This window comes from Hylobates moloch, unplaced genomic scaffold (assembly GCF_009828535.3).
Source record: "Hylobates moloch isolate HMO894 unplaced genomic scaffold, HMol_V3 SCAFFOLD_16, whole genome shotgun sequence".
In the NCBI taxonomy this organism is placed as follows: Eukaryota; Metazoa; Chordata; class Mammalia; order Primates; family Hylobatidae; genus Hylobates; species Hylobates moloch.
The window spans coordinates 43736127-43762130 of record NW_026652291.1 but is presented as its reverse complement, the minus strand read 5'-3'; the positions used below and the strand labels follow the sequence as shown (position 1 = coordinate 43762130).

Below are 26004 nucleotides of genomic sequence, written 5' to 3'. Positions count from 1 at the left end.
CTTTCTCTTTCCTACGCCGCTAAACACAGACGAGCACGTGAGCGCCGCGGCGCGTCCCAGCTGTGCCTCAGCTGACCACCTCCTGATTGGTTGAGAACGACGTGGGCTGGGGTGGGGACTTGCCGCCTGCATCGCTCGCCATTGGCTCTTGAGGAACCCGCCTCCACCTCAGGTGAGGCGGGCCTGCGGGAGCGCGCGCCGGCCTGGGCAGGCGAGCGGGCGCGCTCCCGCCCCTTCTCCCCTCCCTGCGCGCCCGAGCGCGCCTCCGCCCTTGCCCGCCCCCTGACGCTGCCTCAGCTCCTCAGTGCACAGTGCTGCCTCGTCTGAGGGGACAAGAGGATCACCCTCGTCGTCGCTTCGGCCAGCGCGTCGGGCTGGGCCCTGACAAGCCACCTGAGGAGAGGCTCGGAGCCGGGCCCGGACTCCGGCGATTGCCGCCCGATTCTCCTGCTTCTGGTCTCACGAGGGGTTTCCCGCCTCGCACCCCCACCTCTGGACTTGCCTTTCCTTCTCTCTCCGCGTGTGGAGGGAGCCAGCGCTTAGGCCGGAGCGATCCTGGGGGCCGCCCGCCGTGAAGGCATCGCGGGGAACTATTCACCATGGAGGGCGCCGGCGGCGCGAACGACAAGAAAAAGTAAGCCCATTCCCTCGGCCGGCCGCCTTCTCCTCCGGCGACCCCGCCCGCCCGCCTGCCCGCCCTGGGCTCCCGGGCCGGCCTCGGCGTTAATGGGGCTGGGGGGGCAGCCTTTTTGTTTCTGCTGCTGCTCCCCTCCCCTCTCTTCCCCCAACCTCGCCGGCCGGGCTCCCCCGCTGTCCACGTCGCCATCTTGTCGTGGGGGGTGGGAGACGCCTCGAAAGTGCTTTCAGGGGCCGGGGTCTGAGCCCTGCTTGCCCTCCCCGCCGGCCGTGGGGGCCTCGCGCCGCCCACCTACCCGTCTCAAAAACCCATCCTGCTCTGTGGCCGCATCCGGAGGGGACTTTACCCAGCCTGAAAACCCCGGGAAGAGAAATGAGCTGCAGCTCGATAGCCGCGGTTTGCACCCGGAGCTTCCGCTCCTTCCCGCCCCCATCCTCTCCGGTTCCATTGAAAACTCGGCCCTGGGGCGGACCTTGCACGCTGGTCCTGGTTTCCCTGTGGACTTGGGGCCCTGAGTTCCCGACTGAGGGACTCGCGTGGTCGGATGCGATCTTGTCCTGTAGTTGTCCAGCCGTCGCGGGTGTCTTTGCCTTTGTGCATTAGGGATTTGCCGCGATGGCCTTAAGATGAGAACTTTTTAGTCTGCACGTGCAGGTTTTGTTTCGTTTTAATCGCCTTGAAAAACTTGCCTAGACTGAGAGTCAGAGTAATGGGAATTTAGGGAAATGGCAACATTTTAAAAAGAACTTCAGAATTGGATACTTGAGTTCATATCACCTGTCACGAGAACGCAGATATTATAAATGAATATATGCCTCATTCATTCTTCAAATAATGAAAATGTAGGGGCTGGTTAAATGTAGGCAGACAGTTTTAATGATACTGAAAAAAGTATATGATGAGTGAATGAAATGCGGCACTAAAATGTTGCAAAAATTTTCTAACTCTGTCTCATTTTCCTGAAATTGAAGTATATTAAAGAAAAACCTTCAACATATACCCAAAGTAAGTAATCACTCGGTTAGAACTTAATGCAAGTTTTATAAATCACCTTGAAGTTTGAGTCTAAGGGGTACATTAGAGATTGAGAATTGTGAGTTGGTCCAGTGGTATTAAGAGCGGACTCCCCCATCCCCCAACACACACACAATTTTGCCCACTTTGGCATTTTAACTTTTAAGGAAATCATTTAAAGAATTGAAGATTTAGAGTAAGAGTTTTGGTTAGTAGACTGGCTTTGCTGTTAAATCCTTCCACTCTTCTGGCAGAGAGATTAATTTCACTAATCAGTATCAGCAGAAGATAAACTTGTTTATATTGCTGTTTTGTAGGTCCCTTCTCCTGGTCCTTCTTCAATAGAATATTAAATTCTTAGTTTGTATACACCAGAGAAGGCACTTATAAAATTCAAAAAGTGAGCAAACAGGTCTAGATTAATTCCAAGAGTTACCAGGAATTAATTGCAGTTTATTTTGCGCAGGTGATTACAGTGCTTTTGATGAAATGATAAAGCTGCTATATTGTAAACCTAAGGCAGATTACCTCTGTGTAGTGCCAGTTTTCTATCCTTATTATATATTGAATCGTACTTAATACAATGCATTAAATTATGTACCAATCACTTTTTTATATACAGTATTGAACTCATTTCTTTGCCATTCATCCGTTCAGAATATCAGAAGCAGTTTTGAAATGAATGAATTAATAAATTAGCTACTGTTCATCAGCCCCAATTCTAAATGAGCTCTTAGATTTTCCTCAGCCCATCTGTTACTTTCAAAATTTTCCCATTTGAAAACTTGGCAACCTTGGATTGGACGGATTCATATTTCTTAGTATAGAAGTTCTTGATATAACTGAAAACTTAAACACTTAATAAGTGGTGGTTACTCAGCACTTTTAGATGCTGTTTATAATAGATGACCTTTTCTAACTAATTTACAGTTTTTTGAAAGATAACTGAGAGGTTGAGGGATGGAGATTTTCTTCATGCAATTTTTTTTTTTTTTTTTCATTTTAAATGAGCTCCTAATGTCGGAGTTTGGGAAACAAATTTGTCTTTTTAAAAGAAGGTCTAGGAAACTCAAAACCTGAAGAATTGGAAGAAATCAGAATAGAAAATGGGTGTTATGATATTGTAGATTTAACATAGGACATTTCATGTTGGTTCCTAGTTATAGGGGCTGAACTTACTTAATAGCACGTGCATTTTGATTTTTAGATTTTTAAGGGAATGTCAAGAGAGTAATGATTCTGTTTCAGCCTTCAGGCCAGACTCCTTCAGAGTTTTCCAAAACAAATAATTACTGAATCATTAAAGTAAAATTTCTGAGAATAGAGATTCCTTAATTTCCTTCATTAACTTTGGCATTAAAAGTCAAGAAGCTCTCTCATTTGTTAGCAAACTTTTCTCCTTATAATTCTATTTTGATTGTCCCTTTGTTTGAGGAAGCAGCATATGGTGGTTAAGAGCATAGGATCTAGAGGCAGATACCTCTGAGTTAAGGGTCCCAGCCCTTCACTTGTGAGCTTGAGCAAGTTACTGAATGCCTCTGAGCTTCTTTCCTCCTTTTGAAATGATGATAAGAATAGCAGCCATCTGAGCAGTATTGTAAAGGTTAAATGAGATAATGCTTGTGAAGCACTTAGCCCATTGCCAGGAGTCTTGGTGACACTGTGTACTTGAAAATAGATGTTACCTGTTAAAATTCTTGTTTAAACTTCCACAGCTCTTAAAATTCTTTTTTGCTAGTCCTTCCAGCTATTTCCTTTAGTTTCTTTTCTGTGTCTTCATGCATCTTTTCTATCTCCTGAAAGTGAAAAGACTAACATTGGATCCAGAGCTTGAAAAGGGTTTTTTTTCCTGTTAAAATGGGCAAAAGAGTACATCCTTGGGTTATACTGGCACCTAGTATCAGTTATTTTTCTTGAGCATCTGATCTACTCTACTCTAGTAGAGGCCTCCTCCTTCACAATTCCTTATCCCTGTGTTTTCTCCCCAAATAGAATATTTTGAGTTTACTCTGGACTCTAGAGTCAAACATACACAGTATTCTAGTCTTACTGTTCATTTAAGCAAGATATGTGCAAGACACTGCAGTCTTAGTACTGGCAGTAACTTAAGACATTTTTTGTCTTGATGCCAAAGTTTAGACAATTTTATAAAAATTAATCTTTTTGACAGATAATGAGTTGATAAAATATTCTCAGTAAAGCAGCTACATGGTAGAAAAACTGTCCTTTGCTTATGAGTTTCTCCAGAGTTAAGACCATTGGGTTCCATCTGAAGGCAAGACTTCAAGCTTGTCTTACTGGTCTGTTTTGTGGCTCAATTTGTATGAAGTCTATGCACTCTTCCACACGTGTGTATTTACTGAACTATCAAGTTATTTTAGACTGAGAAAGTATTGGAGTTCATTCCTACGGTCCACTGCAGAGCACCTTGTGCAGTTTGGAGAATGTCAACTTTTCTACCTGTTAACTTCCATTGTCTTTACTTTTAACGCCATTGTCTGTGACTCTAATGGTGTCTGGGCTCAGGGTTTAGATTTTGTGGTTACATTCTATTCTTGTATGTCAAGAGTGGTGTATAGAAAGCTGAGGGGGATTATTTAGTCTCTTGACTGATTTTTTCTTTTCTGAAGAACTCAAAATAGTTTATTATGTTTGGTGGTGAAATTAAAAATTGATTTGCATGGATGTTAAAGATTTGGGTTAAATTGTGTGTTCATAGATGCCTTCTCTTAATATGTAATTTTTTAATTTAGATACTTAAAATACTGTATCCCTTTATCTAAGATTAACATAAGTCTGTTTCTTAACCAGGAGAAAAATAATCTAAATTTAAATGTGATGTTGGATGAGTTTCCGATTAAGAAATTGATTTTTTAAACTTTGTGACTAGTTACCCAGTGGGTGGATTTTACCCAGTGTGTATATGTGTTTTCTGCTTAACTCTGGAAGGTTAGAAAGAGAATTTGAAACTAAGACAAGCCAAGCTTCTTGTTGCTCAGTATTTTTGGTAAAAATATGGTCAGAATGTTTAAATTAACTATAGGCTTTGGAATTTTAAAAATAATTATATCTCTTGGTCTCTTGACACATCAAGAATTAACTGTTTGGTATATGCATTGAGTATTAATGTTCACGTTTTCTGCAGTAGAAATTTATAAACCCTTATCTATTGGCCAGACATGATCCCTTTAGAGAAATCTAGTATCTAAAACCTGAATTTTTAAAACAAAATTAAAAATTTTTGTTTCGTAAAACCAAAAATTGTGGTTACCTCATGGCTTTTTTCTATAGCTTTTGATTGTTTTTTAAAATTGTAGTTCAAAAGCATTAACATAAAATTTACCATCTTAACCATTCCTAAGTACCGTTCAGTAGTGTTAAGTATATTCACATTGTGCAACTAACTTCCAGAACTTTTTCATCTTACAAAGCTGAAATCATACCCATTAAACAACTCCCAATTTCCCTCTCTCCTCAGCCTCTGGCAACCACCATTTTACTTTCTGTTTCTGCAAATTTAACTACTCTAGATGCCTCATAAATAGAATTATAGGGTTTTAATATTTTTGTGATGGGCTTATTTCACTTAGTGTAATGTCCTCAAGGTTCATCCATGTTGTAGCATATGTCAGAATTTCCTTCCCTTTTGAGTCTGAGCAATATTCCATTATATGTACCATATTTTGTTTCTCCATTCATCAAGCAATGGACACTTGGGTTGCTTCCACATCTTGGTTATTGTGCTGCTATGAACATGAGTCTGCAAATCTCTGTTTAAAGCTTTCACTTTTTTTGAACACATATCCAGAAGAGGGATGCTGGATCATATGGTAACCCTTTTTAATTTTCAAGGAACCACCATATTGTTTTCTATAGCAGTTGCACCCGTTTACATTCCCACCAACAGTGCACAAGGGTTCCTATTTCTCCACATCCTTCTAAACACTTGTTTTCTTTCTTTCTTTCCTTCCTTCTCTTCTTTCTCTTTCTCTCTCTCTCAGCCATCTAATATGGTGAAGTGGTAGCCATCTAATATGTTGAAGTGATTGTTTTTAAGGGCTTGTTTGTGGATAATTAACCAGCTGAAAGCTAACTACAGTTTGCCAGTGGAAGCTTTAACAGAAAGGAGATTAAGTACCTTTAAAATGAGAATTCAATTTTTCTAGTGACTTAGATTTGCTCTGCCAGTACTCTTTCACAGAAACACTTTTTGGGTAAAATAGTGTACACCTGTTCTATTGTTGATAACGCCCAATTTAATTAGGAAATTTGTTCTCTAAGATTTAAAACAATAATTGAAATAATGTATTTTTATTAAAAACTGTTCCAAGATGTTAGCTTTTAGCTATTCTGGTGATCTCAACTGTTATTTATGAGTGTTCCTTTATTTTAAAATTTCACCTTAACCGGTTACAGTTTTAACCACAAAGATTATTTCAACATATGATTTTGAAAATTTATTGTCTTGTAAATGGGAAAATGTGATGGAACATAGCTTACTGTATGTAGTTCTTCACTTGTTTGAAAAGTCACAATATATTTAGGCAAATTAATTTAAAAGTGTCTAGTATTTAGTGCAATTTTCACTCATTAAGGACAGGTTCCCTGTGTTTCCTCCCCTTTTTTTTTTCCAAGTAGTTTGGGAGGATTTGTTTTTCCAGCTGAAAAATACTATGGTTAAAAATAAACATAAGGTTTAAAGGCGAAAGTTGAAGTCTTTGAGGGTTGGGATATGTTTCTGTTCTTAAGAGTCTTGTAAATTCAGATGCTAAGCAAATTTCTTTAAAATGATTTCTACCCTCCCCCTTTCCATTATAAAACTGGATATGTTTCAGTGGACCAAATCCCAAGTAGACTGAATTTGAAATTTGTGGGCTGGGCGCAGTGGCTCATGCTTGTAATCCCAGTACTTTGGGATCCCGAGGCGGGTGGATCACCTGAGGTCAGGAGTTCGATACCAGCCTGGCCAACATGGTGAAACCCCATCTCTACTAAAAATACCAAAAATTAGCCAGGCGTGGTGGCGGGCGCCTGTAATCCCAGCTACTTAGGAGGCTGAGGCAGGAGAATTGCTTGAACCCGGGAGGCAGAGGTTGCAGTGAGCCAAGATCGCCCCATTGCACTCCAGCCTGGGTGACAGAGCAAGACTCTGTTTCAAAAAAATTAAAAAAGAAATCTGTGGTGTGAATACTTGTACGTGGTGTACACAGTGAGCTCTTAATAAGTATTTGAATTAACAAATGAGACAATGATTGAATAATTGGATGAACAAAGAGAATGCAGGTTTTTAAAAGGTTTCTTTAGAAATATTGTCGGCCCGGCACGGTGGCTCCTGCCTGTAATCCCAGCACTTTGGGAGGCCGGGGCAGACAAATCACCTGAGGTCGGGAGTTCAAGACAAGCCCGAGCAACTTGGAGAAACCCCGTCTCTACTAAAAATACAAAAAAAAAAAAAAAAAAGTGGGATGTGGTGGCGCATGCCTGTAATTCCAGCTACTCGGGAGGCTGAGGCAGGAGAATCGCTTGAACCTGGGAGGCAGAGGTTGCAGTGAGCCAAGATCGCACCACTGCACTCCAGCCTGACGACCGTGTGAGATGCTGTCTCAAAAAAAAAAAAAAAAATTAAAAAGAATGTTTTAATTCTTTAGTTCCCTGTCTCTCTGAGATTCATTGATTGGTAAGAAGAAAGTTATAGAATCTCCTCTGACTTTTTTTGATATAGATATTTAAATTCTATTACTTTATAGTAAGGTTCGGGCTTGATTATTTTCTTCGCTTTATAATAGAAGAGCATTGATTATTCTCTTTGCTTTATAATAGAATACCATTTAAATAGGAGTTCCCTGAGCGTGTTTACGATCATCTGATTTGGCTAAACTATTTTAATGTTTAATGAAATTTAAAAATTTGGGAGGAAAAAATTTAAAAACTACACAGGTGCACAAAGAAATAAAAATCACCTGCTTTTTCACTACGTAGAGACCATTGTCTACTATTTCTCAATTCTCTGTTACATACGTATGTTAATAACTGTAGGATTAGGGAATGAGTACTGTTTTTAACCTGCTTTTAAAAAATTTACATCTACATTTTTTCCCGTCCAAATAGTGAGGAAGTGTATCAGAATTTTGTAGGATTGTGGTGATGGTTAAATTAGATAATATTAATGTTGGGTACTTAATATATGGCTCTTAATACTCTCTAGATTTCAGATATAGTCTATTTTACCATTATTGCCTTTTTATCAAACCTATTCTCAAAAAAATGAGAAAAGTGCTGGGATTACAGGCATGAGCCACCATGCCCGGCCCCATGGTTCTTTCTTAATAATAAATTCGAAGAAGTAGAATTACAGGGTCAAAAAGTATCCATTTTAAAGCTTTCAATATAATTGCCTGTTTATCTTCTAGAAAGTTTGACCTAGTTGTATTTTAGAGTGTCATTTTCTTGAACTTTATCATCATTAAAGTTTTAAATTTGAAACACTGGCAATTTGATAAGTATATTAGGATTCTTTTTATTGCAAGTAGCAAAATACAACTCAATCTAGTTTAAGAGGGGAAAAGGTAGTCATTGGCTAACACAATCTAGTTTTGGTTTAAGAGACAAATCTAGAGTCTCAAATGATCTCAGAGTGTAATAATCCCTGACTTTTGTCTTGATATTACTTGGCTTGTATACTTTCGCTCTATTTGCATGCTGGCCTTATTCTGCCACTGACAGGCTGTCTGTGTGGTGTGGAAGAGGACGGCTAGCATCCCCATACCTGCATCCATACAGTTTGTAAGATTAAAAAAAAATTGTAAAAAAACTCCCTTTCTCTTCTAATGTCTATGTACCAGTTTCCTAGAAGAATGCTGGTTTGCCCTGCTTGGCCATGTGAATGGAGTTCCCTGATTACATGAGTCAAATAGGTCTTATTGTAGCATATTTGATTGTCTTCTTGTAGAATATTATCTTATTATACACAGAACTCTTGATCAGTGCTACCATTGTAATCAATGGGCCATGAGTTTTTTGTTGCAAGTCATTTGAATTCATATTCTATAGTTTTATACCAAGCGTAGTCATTCTGCAACTGTTCTTGTCATGACTTTTGGGAAGTTGAGTATTTCTTCTATGGGTTAGGGTTTTCATCTCAAGAAAAAGATGATCCTTTTCTCTACTAAATATGTGTTAAGATCACACATTTTTCTAGATCTTTTAGCTCTACTGTGTGATCTTACACAAGTTGCTTTATTGGGATGATAAGAATAATTGCCTTATAGGATTGTTATGAGAATGAAATGATACATCAACTCATACGAAACACTCAGAACAGCTCTTGGCACAAAGTAAGGGCTTAATTAAGTAGAAACTATCCCTATATTCATAATATTATAATGTTTGTTAAGTTGTTTTCAACATTGTTTGGAATCGCTCAAGCCTTCTTCGTGATAATCTGACGAAGGCTATTCACCACCAGTGAATAAATAATAGTGGCAGAATAGTTACTGATGCTTTTCCTTTACTTTGTTTTTTTTCCATGAACATCTGGCCTTTGCAGACTAAATACTGGTTTATGTATAGACATGTTATTCTAAAATAATTTTCCATAGTGGTAATACTAAAGGAAGAAAAATGCTCTCAAAGCTATTTATTTGGGATGTTAAAGGAGAGGGAAATTAAGAAAACCTACATTTCCATGTTCTTCGTGTCCAGAATCTCATTAAATGTCTTTTAACTTGTTAGCAGAGGAAAGTTGGATATTGCCTGCTTTTGTAGCTAACATAGTTAAAATATTTAAATGGTTATAGTGTCAAACCAGTAGTCAGAGCCTTCACTGTGAATGGATGAAGGGATATTTTCTTGAATAATTTAAGTTGACTTATTTCAATGGTTCAAAAAATTTCTTCAACCCTTAACCATGACTCAGGCACCTAACTATTATACTATGATCTATAACAGATTATTGTGCATTCATTTATTCAACAGGTATTTGTGCAGCTAATTTATTGAGTACAGCATTGAATCGTTGATGGCTTAGGCCACAGTTGAACATTCCATTTTTGATGTTAATTCATTCATTCATAGCATATTCCATTTTTAAATTTTTAGTTCATTGCACTTTGAAGTTTGAGGTTCTTGCGAAGTACAGACTTTTGGGTTTAAGTTTTGTTATTTAATATCAACCACCACAGGAGCATTGGCCAGTCTGCTTTTAGAATTTTCATAGACATACATACACAAAACATTCTCACAAGACAATCTACTCATTTTCTTTTCTATTCCTGTGTTTCTTAACACAGGATTAATGTTCAGATCTCTTTTGGAGCAAAATAATCCTCTGAATTTTTGAGATGTACCCAGTGACCTCAGTCTGAGTATATATACTGCATTTAAAAATGTAACCTTGTTCCTTTTAGTGGTCATTTGGTAACAGTTTGATTATAAACAAATGCAGCCTCAAACACAGAAGGCTTGAAGCAAGTATAGAGAACTATGGAGAGATCATTTAGATAATGTAGAATATGCCTTTTCTTTTTTTTACGATGCCACCAAAATGAAAACACGATTTTAAAAATTCTCGTAGAATGTAACTTCAACACTGCTTTAACTCTATTAAACAAAGCACTGCCATGTTGTAATTCCTATTTATTACTCTCTGGAGTTGTATAAGTTACCAAATCCACCTTTTGTGTGATATCCTTTTCAAATATCTGAGGGTAGCTATCATGTTTCTTCCTTCTGTTCTTAAAAAATAGTCCTAAATTTCTTGAATCTTTGAATTTAAAAATTGTATATTGAGCATCTGATTTGTGGAAAGGCATAGGTCATATTAAAAATGGGGCTTCATATTAAAATGGGGAAAAGGGTAGAGATTCTCAGGTGGAATCTGAGATCTGCCACACACTAATAGTGTTACCTAACCCTTTTTAAAGACAAAGAAACAGGATCAGAAGGTCACTTGGGAAAATTTATTTGGTAATATTGGATAGGATGGATTAGTATAGTTGGAAAACAGAGACTCTTGCTTTAGGAGAGCTACTCCTTTGTCATTTCCAGAATCTTCATCATGGTCAAGGTTTAGAGCTAAATATTTAATAGAAGGAGTCTTTAGGGTATGCTTTCTATTGTATACCCTTATTTCAATACATGTGTTTTTTCCTGTTATGTACTACTTTATTATTATTTATGCATATTCTATTATATTTAAGCAAATAATTATTTCAAGGACACATTCTTCTACATACACACAAAGTTTAGGGTCACTGACCTTCTTAGGTTCTAGTCTTAGATCTGTTACCATCTAAGAGCATATAAATAAGGGAAACAGAAAGAAAAGGATTTACAAGCTGAGAAGGATGCAGTGCAAAGAGAGAAGAGTGATAGAGTAGGTAATTTGGGGAAAGTCAGTGATACACAGCTCTTAACCATGAATGTTTGTGGCATTCATGAAGGTATTAAAAGCTGACTTTTAAAAAATTGTTTCAGAGAACTGGAAAAAAATTCAGTTGCCATATTCTTCATTAGGTCATCTTTGAACTCTACTCATGCACTTACGTGTTTAAGGCAAAGTTTTACTAAACGCACACTTATTCTTGCTGGCTTACCGAGTTTTACTGCTAGCTTCTTATTCTTAGCAATTGTACCTCACATTACATACTATTGTGAAACCCACTATATTCAGTGTTTTGCCTGACAAACATGGTATGTTATAGGATGTGTATTCAGTTATAGCTAAAAATAAATTCTTCTCATTTTTCAAAATTTGCTGGCCTACCTGTTAAGCTTTTGCTTTAAGACCTGCTAATGTTTCTCAAACTTCTGTGGTTTAATCACCTGAGTATCTAGTTGCTCTATGGATTCCTAGGGACTCATTCCCCATAGATTCTGATTTGGTAATTTTGGGATGGACAGGATCTGTAAATTTTACAAGCACTCAGAGATGAAACATAGACTTTAAACAGCTAAGAGCGCTCATCAGGATTATGTTGATACTATTTTTTAAACAGACGTGCCAAGCCTGTAATTTGAATTTCCAGGGTTGGGATTTGGCCTTCTATATTTGGAGGAAAAAAAGTTCTATTGATGATTGTGGATATATACCACAGGTCAACCATTGAATAGTCTAGTCAGTATAGTTAGTGTATTTTATAATTACTAAGTTCTAAGTATGTGGTAGGATTAATGTCTTAGGAGGTGGATATATTTCCTGTATTCGTAAAGCATTTGGGTAGGTTTTTTAAAGAGAAAAGTATGTAACAAACTAGTTTTGAGTGTTGTTCTTTTACTTCTTTGGGCATTTTTGAAGAACACGTAAGTATTTTCTTAGAGCAGAGGGGCTCAGAGTGGTCCCTAGATTATCATCATTGGTAACACCTACTAACTTGTTAGAAATGCACATTCTCAGGCACCATTCAGACTTCGTAAATCAGAAACTCTGGAAGCAAGGCTCAGCATTCTGTGTTTTGTTTTTTTTTTTTAATTATACTTTAAGTTTTAGGGTACATGTGCACAACGTGCAGGTTAGTTACATATGTATACATGTGCCATGTTGGTGTGCTGCACCCATTAACTCGTCATTTACATTAGGTATATCTCTTAATGCTATCCCACCCCTCTGCCCCCACCCCACAACAGTCCCCGGTGTGTGATGTTCCCCTTCCTGTGTCCATGTGTTCTCATTGTTCAATTCCCACCTATGAGTGAGAACATGCGGTGTTTGGTTTTTTGTCCTTGTGACAGTTTGCTGAGAATGATGGTTTCCAGCTTCATCCATGTCCCTACAAAGGACATGAACTCATCCTTTTTTATGGCTGCATAGTATTCCATGGTGTGTATGTGCCACATTTTCTTAATCCAGTCCATCATTGTTGGACATCTGGGTTGGTTCCAACTCTTTGCTATTGTGAATAGTGCCGCAATAAACATACGTGTGCATGTGTCTTTATAGCAGCATGATTTATAATCCTTTGGGCATATACCCAGTAATGGGATGGCTGGGTCAAGTGGTATTTCTAGTTCTAGATCCCTGAGGAATCACCACACTGACTTCCACAATGGTTGAACTAGTTTACAGTCCCACCAACAGTGTAAAAGTGTTCCTATTTCTCCACATCCTCTCCAGCACCTGTTGTTTCCTGACTTTTTAATGATGGCCATTCTAACTGGTGTGAGATGGTATCTCACTGTGGTTTTGATTTGCATTTCTCTGATGGCCAGTGATGATGAGCACTTTTTCCTGTGTTTTTTGGCTGCATAAATGTCTTCTTTTGAGAAGTGTCTGTTCATGTCCTTCGCCCACTTTTTGATGGGGTTGTTTTTTTCTTGTAAATTTGTTTGAGTTAATTGTAGATTCTGGATATTAGCCCTTTGTCAGATGAGTAGATTGCAAAAATTTTCTCCCATTCTGTAGGTTGTCTGTTCACTCTTATGGTAGTTTCTTTTGCTGTGAAGAAGCTCTTTAGTTTAATTAGATCCCATTTGTCAATTTTGGCTTTTGTTGCCATTGCTTTTGGTGTTTAGACATGAAGTCCTTGCCCATGCCTATGTCCTGAATGGTATTGCCTAGGTTTTCTTCTAGGGTTTTTATGGTTTTAGGTCTAACGTTTAAGTCTTTAATCCATCTTGAATTAATTTTAGTATAAGGTGTAAGGAAGGGATCCAGTTTCAGCTTTCTACATATGGCTAGCCAGTTTTCCCAGCACCATTTATTAAATAGGGAATCGTTTCCCCATTTCTTGTTTTTGTCAGGTTTGTCAAAGATCAGATGGTTGTAGATATGCGGCATTATTTCTGAGGGCTCTGTTCTGTTCCATTGGTCTATATCTCTGTTTTGGTACCAGTACCATGCTGTTTTGGTTACTGTAGCCTTGTAGTATAGTTTGAAGTCAGGTAGCATGATGCCTCCAGGCTTGTTCTTTTGGCTTAGGATTGACTTGGCAAGCATTCTGTGTTTTGAGAATTCCTCCAGGGGACTGTGATGAAAACTGACGTTTGAGAACCTTCATCTTCGAGTAAAAACTTTGCATACACATTTTTGTTGTTTTATTTATCTAGCACAATACTTTTTTTTTTTTTTGAAATGGAGTTTTGCTCTTGTTGCCTAGGCTGGAGTGCAGTGGTGCAATCTCAGCTCACCACAACCTCCGTCTCCTGGGTTCAATTGATTCTCCTGCCTCAGCCTCCTGAGTAGCTGGGGTTACAGGCATGTGGCACCATGCCTGGCTAATTTTGTATTTTTAGTAGAGATGGGGTTTCTCCATGTTGGTCAGGCTGGTCTCGAACTCCCGACCTCAGGTGATCTGCCCGCCTCAGCCTCCCAAAGTGCTGGGATTACAGGTGTGAGCCACTGCACCCGCCACAATACCTTATATATAATCAGGGCTCAAAGATTTGTTGAGAGGCTCAACACCAATTCTGGACCAGGAAAGATTTTATTTATATCACTAGTCAGGAATAATCTAAAAACAAAAAGCACATTCTTCTTACAAATAATATTTCAATACACGTTAATGTAAACACATGGAAAAGTATTAGCTACTTAATAAAGTAACATGTAAACGAAAAATTTACACATTATGGCTATTTCAGATGTGATACAGATTTCATTTTCAGAATGAAGCCTCCAATTTAAAACAGTGATTCTTTTCCCCCTGTTTATTTTACTGCATTAGAAAATCACATTTAAAATAAGCATTTTGGTGAGGTTATTGGAAGGCGAATAAATCCATCTTTTCTTTAATTATGGATATTTAAAAGAGATGTTGTCGTGCCATTCAGATAATGATGATCTAAACCAAGAAATTTAGTTGCTTTCAAAAATAAAATAAGTATATTCATTCTGAACATTTTTCTTTAGAAACAAACCGTTTCATCTGTTTTTTTTGAATTTCAAATTAATTATACAGAATTTTCAAAATTTGAAAATTAGGTTAACATGAGAAACTGAAGATACTGAATTATACTGCCTGTTCAGTCTATACTTTTCTTTAGGATATACAGTAGGAAAGAAATATGATAGTTCAAGTTAGATTACTACTTCTTTCAGAGTTTTTTGACAAATACAGGTACAGTGATAGTGTCAGTTCACGGTGAATTTTTGTTAAAATAAATTACAAAAAATTTGTGATCCTGACATCTTGAAACTAGTTAATATTTGTAAACTTTGCTAACACTGTATATCACTGTATTCTGGTTTTATCTGTGCATCTATGAGTTATATGTGTGTATAGCTACATATGTTTATATTTATACACATACATTACACACGGGAGTGGAATCATACTCAATTTTTTTTTTGTATAGCCTGCTCTTTTCATATAATACTATATTGTAGCATCTAGTATAAGCAAAGATTAATTTTTGTAGACTTTGCTTTTATCCTGAAATTTTATGGTAGCTGGTTTAATGGAAAGACAATTTCTGTGACGTGTTTTGTCAGTTAGGGATTGACCCTGGTAAAATATTGCTGGATAACAACAAGCAATGTAAAAATACATTTGTTCCATAAGATAACCTCCGTGAAGGTAGGGGCTTGGTCTGTTTTGTTTATTGCACCATGTCCTGTTCTGGGAACAGTGTTAGACTCATAGAAGGTGATCAAGAAATATTTGTTCAACACATCAATAACATTCTCTAACATGTGGGTATCCTAAAGGTTTATTTTTAAAGTTTATTGATTAGAATTCAGAAGACATTTTCCCAGATAAAATAATAGATTGCTAGCTGTCTTGAAAATGTAATTTATATTTAATTTGAAATGTCAAGTTTTTGCTATTTTTTCCATTAAGTAGAGATAGGGTTTTTAAAAGTTACATGTGATGTTTTAAGTATTCTGGTTTTGCAACAATTACTAGATAGAAAATGTAACAACAGATCCTATTAATAATACTTCCAATAATACATATAAAATACTTGTCTAAAAGTAACCCTCCTTAAAAAAACAAAGCTGGCCAGGCGTGGTGGCTCAGGCCTGTAATCCTAGCACTTTGGGAGGCGGAGGCAGGCGGATCATGAGGTCAGGAGTTCAAGACCAGCTGGCCAACATAGTGAAACCCCATCTCTAGTAAAAATACAAAAATTTAGCACAGTGTGGTGGCAGGCGCCTGTAATCCCAGCTACTCAGGAGAATCGCTTGAACCTGGGAGGCAGAGGTTGCAGTGAGCGGGGATCGCGCCACTGCACTTCAGCCTTGGGCGACAGTGCGAGACTCTGTCTCAAAAAAAAAAAAAAAAAAAAGCAATAGGATTAGGTATCAACTTAATGAAAACTTCATGACAGCACTTTCTTGAAAAAGACTGTGGAAACCAAAGTTAGTAAACTCCTATTTCTGCCTGGGTTCGGAAAACGTAAAGATGATAAAGATGTTTAAGTATTCCTTTTTTTTTTTTTTTTTTTTTGAGACAGTGTCTTGCTCTGTCTGGAGTGCAGTGGCACTATCACAGCTCACTGCAGCCTTGAACTCCTGGGCTCAAATAATCCTCCTGCCTCAGCCTCCTGAGTAGCTGGAACTACAGGAGTGCATCATTACACGCGGCTAATAATTTAATTGGTTAAGAACATTAACTGTAACGCATACATTTTCCTGACCACATTAGCTTAGGACAAAACAGTAAAAGACATGAGTGTAGATGAAAGCGATAAGGGAACTAATCTTAAACACTGAACCTCTTTTCAGCAAATGGGCTTTCTAGTTTCTCAGCTCTCTCTTTACACCTCTAAGTCTCTTTCCTGGCAAGATCACTTATTTGCCTTGGTTTATGGTGATATTCTTCATTGTTATACTGGTGAGTGATTGTTTTAATTGATAGCTGTTTTTTTCTACTTCAGGAAGATGACACTGCTGGCTCTGATGTTTACCTTGTGGCTAATGCCTATGTTTGCCTATGTTCACATTTATTCCACGATTCATTTGTTAACATTTACTAAGCTGCTTTTCTGTGCCAGGAACTTGGCTAGATTAATAAATGGTTGTTTTTGTACACAGAATTAGCTGTCATAATCAGTTACTGTAGCATTTATTCTTGCAAAAAATATATATTTATATTTCAACTAGTGATTGAATCTCAACTTATTAATTCATACATTCAGCCAGCACATAATTGAATACTTCTTATGTGTCGGAAATTGTTCTAGGTGCTCGGGATGTTCCTTGAACAAAATACAAACCAAGAACTTGGTGGATTTTCCCTTTGTTTTCCTGTGGGAAATGATGGAATTAAAAACCTTGAGGATTAGACCTTGAGAGTTACCTTCCAGTGTTTATGCCACCATCATACAAAATTCTGGAAGACAAAACCCTTCCCACTTAAAACCCAGTTAGTTTCAGAAAATCACCTCATGTGAGGAGACTGCATCATTATAGTATGTGTGTTAGCTTTAGGTATAGATCTAAAATGTTTTTAATATTTAAAAAACTTCAGCCTTTCTTCATTAATTTGGCCTAATACAAGTTAGAACTTTAAAAATGAATACAAACAACAAGGAAGGGCCAGGCGCAGTGGCTCATGCCTGTAATCCAAACAATTTGGGAGGCCGAGGTGGGCAGATCACCGGAGGTCAGGAGTTCCAGACCAGCCTGGCCAACATGGAGAAACCCCATCTCTACTAAAAATACAAAAATTAGCCAGGCGTGGTGGCACATGCCTGTAATCCCAGCTACTCGGGAGGCTGAGGCAGGAGAATTGCTTGAACCCAGGAGGCAGAGGTTGCAGTGAGCCGAGATCGCGCCATTGCACTCCAGTCTGGCCAACAAGGGTGAAACTCCGTCTCAGGAAAAAACAACGACAACAAAAAACAATAAAGTTTCTGTGACTGCCAGACAAATGTTGAGCAAGTAAAACACCAACAATGTTGAACTTAGATATTGAAATAGCTGCTCTGTACAAATAAAGTCTACTGGGAGTATAAACTGAATTACCATCTTTTGACTTTCGCCATAATGATTGGCATTACTGGAAGGGATTACCTTGCTTTGAAGAGCTGCTGGACAGTAGAGCAGAGAGCATCTATCACCATTGTAGGTGCCTTTCAGTTAGGATTTTGGATTTATAAGCAAACTCCAAGAAAGAGCCTGGTTCTGAGTCTCTCTGAATAGCTTAGGTCAAGTCCTAAATTCTGAAGCCAACCCCTATAATTCCTTCTTTATGTCTTTGGCATGTGAAGTAGGCAAATTTCGAACTTTATAATAATAGCCTAGACTTACAAATACTTGCCTTGGTAATTAGGATGAGTTTTTGAGAGACAGCATAGTCTAGTGTTAATTGCATGAACACCAGACTGCTTGAGTGGAATACAGGTTCTACCATTTATTAACGGAGTAATGTTGGGTAAGCTATTTAGCCAGGGTCCTTATCTGTAACACGGTGATAATAATAAAGATTAAATAATAGGTGAAAAATGTTTAGAATACCACTGTGTACATAGTAAGCACCATGCATAGGTGTTTGGATTTAAAAATACGGGCAAAGGCCAGGTTGGGTGGCTCACACCTATAATCCTAGCACTTTGGGAGGCCAAGGCAGAAGGATCGCTTTAGCCAAGGAGTTCAGGACCAGTCAAGGCAACATAGAGCCCGTCTCTGCAAAAAATTTAACAGAATTAGTTGGGCATGGTAGCGTGTGCCTGTAGCTACTTGGGAGGCTGAGGTAGAGAGGGGGAGGATCACTTGAGCCCACAATTTCAAGGCTGCAGTGAGCTTATGATCATGCCACTGTACTCCAGCCTGGGTGACAGAGCAAGACTCTGTCTCTAAAATAAAATGAAAATAAAACTGCAGGCAAAAATGCCAACTGAAGAGTGAATGTGAACTTTCCTTTGCATTTTTTTTGGGCCTGAGACTTTAAGAAGTGCAGGGCAGTTAAAACAATGAGATATAATTCTCACCTATCAGCTCAGCAGAAATTAATAAGATTAAAAAGATGCATAATATATAATATTGCAGAGTGCATGGGGGAATTGATATACACATTCATGAACTGGCAGAGACAAAAATGGGCACAGAACCATTTGGAAAGCTATTATGTATTTTAAAAAATTTCAGTAGCACATTTTTTATATTATGAAATTTCACTTCAGAATGTCAGTCCTGTAGAAATACTGACACAAGTGCAAAAACAACAAAAACCAACTTGTACCTTCAAGGCCAGAAAGAGTTATTTCGCCAAATAATATAATTGAGGTACATTAACTTTATTAGAAATAAATCTGATAATCTAACATTTTAAAAAGTTATGGTTTAACTTCAGTTCTTGAAGTCACATATTTTTACAACTAGGAATGCTAACAGGCTTTTTGTGCAATACGAAAAGATGACTTTAAATGCCTACAATTATTTTGTGTTCTTTTATTTTTTTTAATTTTTACTGACCTACTACAAAGCACCAAATATGTTATGTTCTTAATCTGAAGAATAATAGGCATTCTCTATAAAACAATTCTTGCTTATTCATGAACTTTGTACACAAGAAGCTTAATAAGACGGGCTCAAAATTATTTTTCTAAATATATTTCCTATACAAAATAATTTCAAGATACAATTGTTACTTTTGTGTCTAATACTGTATGTTAAATAATAAAATAGTAAGCATGTAAAAATTACAATACCACAAAGATTGAGCTATTTTGCCAGTAGTATACTCCAACTTTAGTTCTAGAACAGTCATAGAAATGGGTAAATAAAGTATTTTGACTCTACTCTTAACTGAAATATAGTACCTTATGCAGTAGCAGAACATAGCAGCAGCAGAACTTCACTTGACCTGTACTTAAAAACAAAATAGATGCAATTTATAAAATTTAGAGAAATAAAGTGACCTTATTTGCATGCGGAAAATGTACTTCTTTCTGATCTACACATCTTCTGTTGTGCAATGTAAGCAGTAAAACAAATAGTACAGGATTCACCTCTGTGGGAGCTAGACCCCCTGGTCTAACATAAATAATTCTTGGTCAGTACTGTAATTCTGTGGTCTAAAACTGATAAAATTAGCTTTCCTGTGACTAGACAAGAAGCCGAGCAGTTTAGATGCTGAAACTCATAAGAACTTCCGAAGCTTTAGCTTTACACTTTAAGCTTTAAGCTTACTTAGAAATGTTATAAGACCTCCAGTAGTCACATATGAAGAATATCATAAAAATTTCTCCATTAAATCTTTATTATAGATCCCTTGATTGGTTTATGTCTAGACTCATTGTGTGATAAAGGACATAATCATTTTTATCATCTTCTTCATCTAATACAGGTTTGTCAACTCTATATTAGTTGTTTTCTTGAAGGCTGGTTTTCTTCTAAAATTCAGTCTTATTTTCAGTCTACACTAGCTTTTAAATATACTGGCCTTTAGATGCTTTATCTAACCTCACATTTCTAATGGATTTGTCTTAGACGCTTATTGCCACTCCTTGGATAGTTGTTGCTATCTTTGAAGTTCTGGTCAATACGTGTATTTCAGAGGAACTGGAGACATTCCCTCACCGTAGTTAGCTTGATTGGATACCCTTTAAAAGCATATACTCGATCCTGTAATCCCAGCACTTTGGGAGGCCGAGGCAGGTGGATCACTTGAGGTCTGGAGTTCGAGACAAGCCTGGCCAACATGGTGAAACCTGTCTGTACTAAAAATACAAAAATTAGCCTGGCATGGTACCACATGCCTGTAATCCCAGCTACTCAGGAGGCTGAGGCAGGAGAATTGCTTGAACCTGGGAAGTGGAGGTTGCAGTGAACCGAGATCTTGCCATTGCACTCCAGCCTGGGTGACAAGAGCAGAACTCCATTTACAAAAAAAAAAAAAAAGCATATATAGCACGTATTATAAGGTTTTCAATTTTTTCACCAAGTGTTTCATTTGGGTAGTCATTTATTGGTAGTTTACATCAGTTGAGTGGTTCAGAAAAAATATAGTAAGTTGCTTATAAAATTCTGAACACTTTGGCCAGGCACAATGGCTCAAGCCTGTAATTTGAGCCCTTTATGAGGCTGAGGCAGGAGAATTGCTTGAGCTTAGGAGTTCAAGACCAGCCTAGGTAACAAAGAACGCCTGGACTGAATGTGGCATTTGAACTAATATTCAGGTTTAACAAGAGATAATTGACCATCACTCTATTTTGGAGGCTTTATTTGAACCAGACAGAAATCTATTTCCCACAGCTATCACTGCCTCTCACCTACAACTTAAGGAGGTTGGGGAGGAAGTGAGGGATTTTCTGTTAGGGCCAATAGGGACCTGATAGTTAACCCCCATCCTGGGAATGGTGTATGGAACTCCAGTGTATGCTGGAGTTATTATCATCATACTTTTTTTTTTATTTTACTCTTCTGCTTATACAGATCAAGTCATACATTTTATTTTTAAGTTTAAATTGAAAACATTTACAGAGAACAATGCAGTGAAATAAAAAATAAAATTACAGACTGCTGGCATTTGCATTTTCATGTAGCCTCAGTGACTAATTTTTTTTATTGTACAGCATTGAGAAAATCCTGGTTAATATAACTATAGTTCATATAGATTCATATAACTAGTTTTAAGTGATAGTAGTTTCTTCCTTTTTTCCTCCACCATCCATCTAACCAGATGAAGATAATAGTTTTTAATAGCTCACCTTAAATTTCAAGGTACTCAAGTTAAATTGATCTAGATGCTTGAGTTGAAATTTTTGTATCAAAGTTCAATAACATGCTTACATTCCTTATCAAAGTATAAAAGTCCTATAAGCACACAAACTTGAGTAAGTGCTAAAACTAGTATCACTATTGTCACAATACAACATGTTATATTTTAACAAGAGCATTTGCTGAGAACTGTGCTTGTTACTCCAGAATGTTGCTTCTATGGTTGTACCTTTCAACTTTGCAGATCATTTGGAAAGAGGAGAGATTTGAGGTGGAGACAATTCGGTACTTCATTCACAGGATGTAAGGAGGATTAAGTAAAATAATGCTGGCTAAAAGTCCTTATTTAGCATACTGCCCAATGCTCACTAAATCATAATAGCTGTTTTTAACATTTGGTGAAGAACCTATTTAACAGGAGTGAGTTGAGGGGCATAGGAGATCATGTGAGTGTTTAAAGTAGAAGCAGCATTCCCCATTAAGAAGAGAAATACTGTGGAAGAGCAAAGACTTTAGAGTAAAAAAACACCTGGATTCAAATCCTATTTGCTACATAATGGCTACTTTTAACCTATTGAACGCCAGTTCCCTCATTTGTAAAATAGGGATAATATTTAACCTATTTACAGGTTGTTGTGAGAGAACTAGGCACCTAGTACAGGGTAATGTTGGCACATGGTAACCTTTAATAAACTGTTGCTATTCAACAAGCTATTAGATGTCACTAGGCAGTTAAGCAAAGGAAGACAGCTTCGCTTGGTGTGACAATGAAAATCTTTCTGACTTCCTTCTTGGAAGAGTTCCCTGAAGATATGTCATTGTATTGACACCTTTATCTTTGCTAACCTATCCCTTTAAATTTTGGATATTGTGTGTGCCACAGCTTTTCTTCTTCCATATTCCTGCATTTATTTGGCACCTGTTGTGCCAGTAATAGATAAGGGGCTGCTACGGGAGGAGGCAACCTGCACTGGCTTATAGCTGCTAATATCAGTTCCTATAGCTTATCGTCAGTGTTGTTCATGTGGTAAAAGGGTGAGAAAGTACTGAAGTCTAAAGAAACTTGAGTAGAAATCAGTTTGTAGCTATTACCGTTCTACCTGCTAACAACTCCTGTTTTCAAGTTATTATGTACAACTTTAGGTAGTTTCTCTAGCCTTAATCATGGTTTCTCTGTGTTGAGACTACTTTTGAATTCTATGAAGTACAGCCTTAGATGTACAGGCTACTTTAAGTTTTTGCCTAAAATAAAAATATTCTCTCCAATTACACATGCTGGGGAGGAAACACCTGCTTCCGACAGGTTTAAAGCTTGGTTTTGGCCTTTTTGTGAGAGTTCCTTATGTGTGCAGTAATCCAAAATTTGTATAGTTGTCCTTTATAAAAGTACATTAATCTAGTAGACAAATCTCCATGTAACTTAATTGCATGGCATCTTCTAATCCTTCTATGATAAGCAGAAATGTAAAGTTTTATTCAAGTTAAGGCAAATTAACTTGTATACACATTCCATCTCGTGTTTTTGTTGTTGTTGTTGTTAAGTAGGATAAGCTCTGAACGTCGAAAAGAAAAGTCTCGAGATGCAGCCAGATCTCGGCGAAGTAAAGAATCTGAAGTTTTTTATGAGCTTGCTCATCAGTTGCCACTTCCACATAATGTGAGTTCGCATCTTGATAAGGCCTCTGTTATGAGGCTTACCATCAGCTATTTGCGTGTGAGGAAACTTCTGGATGCTGGTGAGTTATTTTACAAGGGTATAAATAGGCCTGAAAATTAGAAGTTAGAAGTAAATAGAAATTATTTTTAGAAGGTGGTTGCAATGTTTTGATTTTGTATACCTCTTTATATTGTGATATGTACATGTTTAAAATTGTTTCTGTAATTCTCACTATTTTTATCAAGCTTCATTTTTTTCTCATCAGTTATTCTTTGAAATAATAATTCTTTATGTATTGTAATTTGTTTTGCTTTATTCTCCTAAACATACCGTCAATTCTTTTCTAATATAACATCCTCATCCTTTTTATTACCTGCTTTTAAAGCTTTAGTCAGGAATAAGATACTGGCTTTTTTTTTTCCCCCTTTTTCTCCAGTTCCATCTACCTTTCTTCCTTTAAAAAACATGACTCAGGCCAGGGCAGGCGCAGTGGCTCATGCCTGTAATCCCAGAACTTTAGGAGGCCGAGGCAGGTGGATCATGAGGTCAGGGGTTCAAGACCAGCCTGGCCAAGATAGTGAAACCCCGTATATACCAAAAATACAAAAAATTAGATGGGCACGCTGGCAAGTGCCTGTAATCTCAGCTACTAGGGAGACTGAGGCAGGAGAATCACTTGAACTCGGAGGGCAGAGCTTGCAGTAAGCTGAGATCGTGCCACTGCACTCCAGCCTGGGCGACAGAGTGAGACTCCGTCTCAAAAATAATAAAATAAATAAATAAATTAATTAATTAATTAATTAATTAAAAAAAACATGACCTTTCTTCTTCTATGCTTTGCTTTGCTGCATTACTTTAAATAATCATGAAAAGCAGCTGGCACATCTAATTATAGTCTTTCTAGCTTCTGGCCTTCACTTTTCTGTGTTAAAATGGCTGTATATATTAAATAAAGTTATCTGGGAGAAAACTTTATAAAAACATCTAAATATTGTATCATTTAAATACAACTTTTTAACTAATTATTTTCCTCTTCTTGTGCCCTTTTTAGGTGATTTGGATATTGAAGATGAAATGAAAGCACAGATGAATTGCTTTTATTTGAAAGCCTTGGATGGTTTTGTTATGGTTCTCACAGATGATGGTGACATGATTTACATTTCTGATAATGTGAACAAATACATGGGATTAACTCAGGTAAAATGCACACATATTAAGAGCCCTTCTATATGTTTTTATGATTTTATGTTATAGCCCTAATTTTTAAAAATGTGTTTACAGTTTGAACTAACTGGACACAGTGTGTTTGATTTTACTCATCCATGTGACCATGAGGAAATGAGAGAAATGCTTACACACAGAAATGGTAAGAAAAGTCTGTTGTTTGATTTAATGTGACAGGTGGTTTTACATAATCAGATACTATTGCTAATTATTAAACTTTGCTATTGTACTTACCCAAGGCAAAATGTTATTTCATGTTTAATAAAATGTTAAGTCCGTTCTTCATTAAAACTATTATTCTAGTTTTTAGGAATTTCATTTTGAAAGCCCACCTAATTGCATAAATAATTGTGCGTGTGTGAGAAATAAAATGGAAAAGTAAATTAAAATCATGACCAAGAGAGTTATAAATAACTTTTTTTTTTTTTTTTTTTTTTTTTTTTTTTTAGGATGGGGTCTCGCTCTGTTGCCCATGCTGGAGTGCAGTGGCACAATCAGCTCACTGCAGCCTTGACTGCTGGGACTCAAGCGATCCTCCCACTTCAGTCTCCCAAGTTAGCTGGGACCACAGACACATGCTACCATGCCCAGCTAATTTTTTAAAAATTACTTGTAGAGACAAAGTCTCACTGTGCTGCTCAGGCTGGTCTTGAACTACTGGGCTTAAGCCATCCTCTCACCTTGGCCACCCAAAGTGTTGGGATTACAGGCATGAGCCACCACGCCCAGGCTACCTTTTTTTTCTTTTCTTTTTAAATTGAGATGGGGGTTCTTGCTGTATTGCCCAGGCTGATCTTGAACTGCTGGACTCAAGTGATCCTCCTGGCTCAGCCTCCCAAAGTGCTAGGATTATAGGCATGAGCCACCACACCTGGTGGAGTTAAAAATTAAAATACACCATTAAGGCAAGGAGAAATTATAATACAAATGGCAGATAATAGGACTTTAGGCAGCCATTGAAGCTGAGGTGCCAGTTTGAGTCTAAGGCCCAATAAAAGAAGTTCACCAGAATTTTAAGACAAGCAACTGCTTATTTGACTTTTTCAGATGTTCTCAATAATTCGAGACCGTGTAGTTAGATTATAAAGTATTACATTGTGGATGCCCACATATTAACAAAAACAGACAGTAAGACCTCTAATTCTTAGGAATGAATTGTTAAAAATCAAGTGTTCTGAGATTTTTGGAAAGTACCTCTCGAATTAAAAAATTAAAGTCTTTCTACATTTGTGTCTTGTTAAACAGTGTATACTGATCATAATTATTAAAAAAAATCATGTGTTCTAAGATTTTTGGAAAGTACCTCTTGAATTACAAAAACAATTCAAGAAAGTCTTTCCACATTTTTGCCTTCTTAAGCAGTGTATACTGATCATAATTGAACTTTTCTTCATGATGGAAAGTTACCACAAGGAAAATTTCTTATGTTCTGCTGTTCTTTGTTGCTCTCCAATTGAAGTGCATACGTTTGTTTGCTTCTATATTATACTACCTAAAATTTACTTTTTGTATAATTTTTGAGGTTTTGTTTTTCATCTCATTTATTATAATAGCTAACCTCCATTGAGAGAATGCTCTGTGCCAGGACACTGTTCTTCCTGTTTTATATGCTTTTAACTCCTTTATTCCTCACAACAACCCTGTGAAGTTAACTGTTAGACAATTTCTATTTTACTAGGAAACTGAGGCACAGAGTTACTAAGTAACTTTCCCAACATTATTTGGTTAGTAAATCACAGGGCTTGGGGTGAACTTCAGTAGACTGGCTTCAGAGTCCATGCTCATTAGTCCTTTGGAGCGCTTTTCATATTCTTGAATTCTCACATTCTGTCTTTTTTCACGCTGTCAGCAGGACCTGACTCCTGTTTTTAA

At 37.4% G+C, this 26004-nt stretch overlaps 1 protein-coding gene across 2 annotated transcripts in view; it reads left to right on the top strand.

Moving 5' to 3' along the window:
• Positions 1 to 275: 275 nt before the first annotated feature.
• Positions 276 to 26004, top strand: part of HIF1A (hypoxia inducible factor 1 subunit alpha) — a 50459-nt gene continuing 24730 nt past the window's right edge. The window contains exons 1-4 of one of the 2 annotated variants that reach the window (XM_032134756.2): positions 276 to 634; positions 22794 to 22987; positions 23960 to 24105; positions 24190 to 24274. In XM_032134756.2, the coding sequence (XP_031990647.1) occupies positions 600 to 634; positions 22794 to 22987; positions 23960 to 24105; positions 24190 to 24274 (460 nt within the window). In that variant the 5' untranslated portion in view covers positions 276 to 599. The remainder of the gene's footprint in view (positions 635 to 22793; positions 22988 to 23959; positions 24106 to 24189; positions 24275 to 26004) is intronic. The other variant, XM_032134757.2, reaches the window with a different exon arrangement.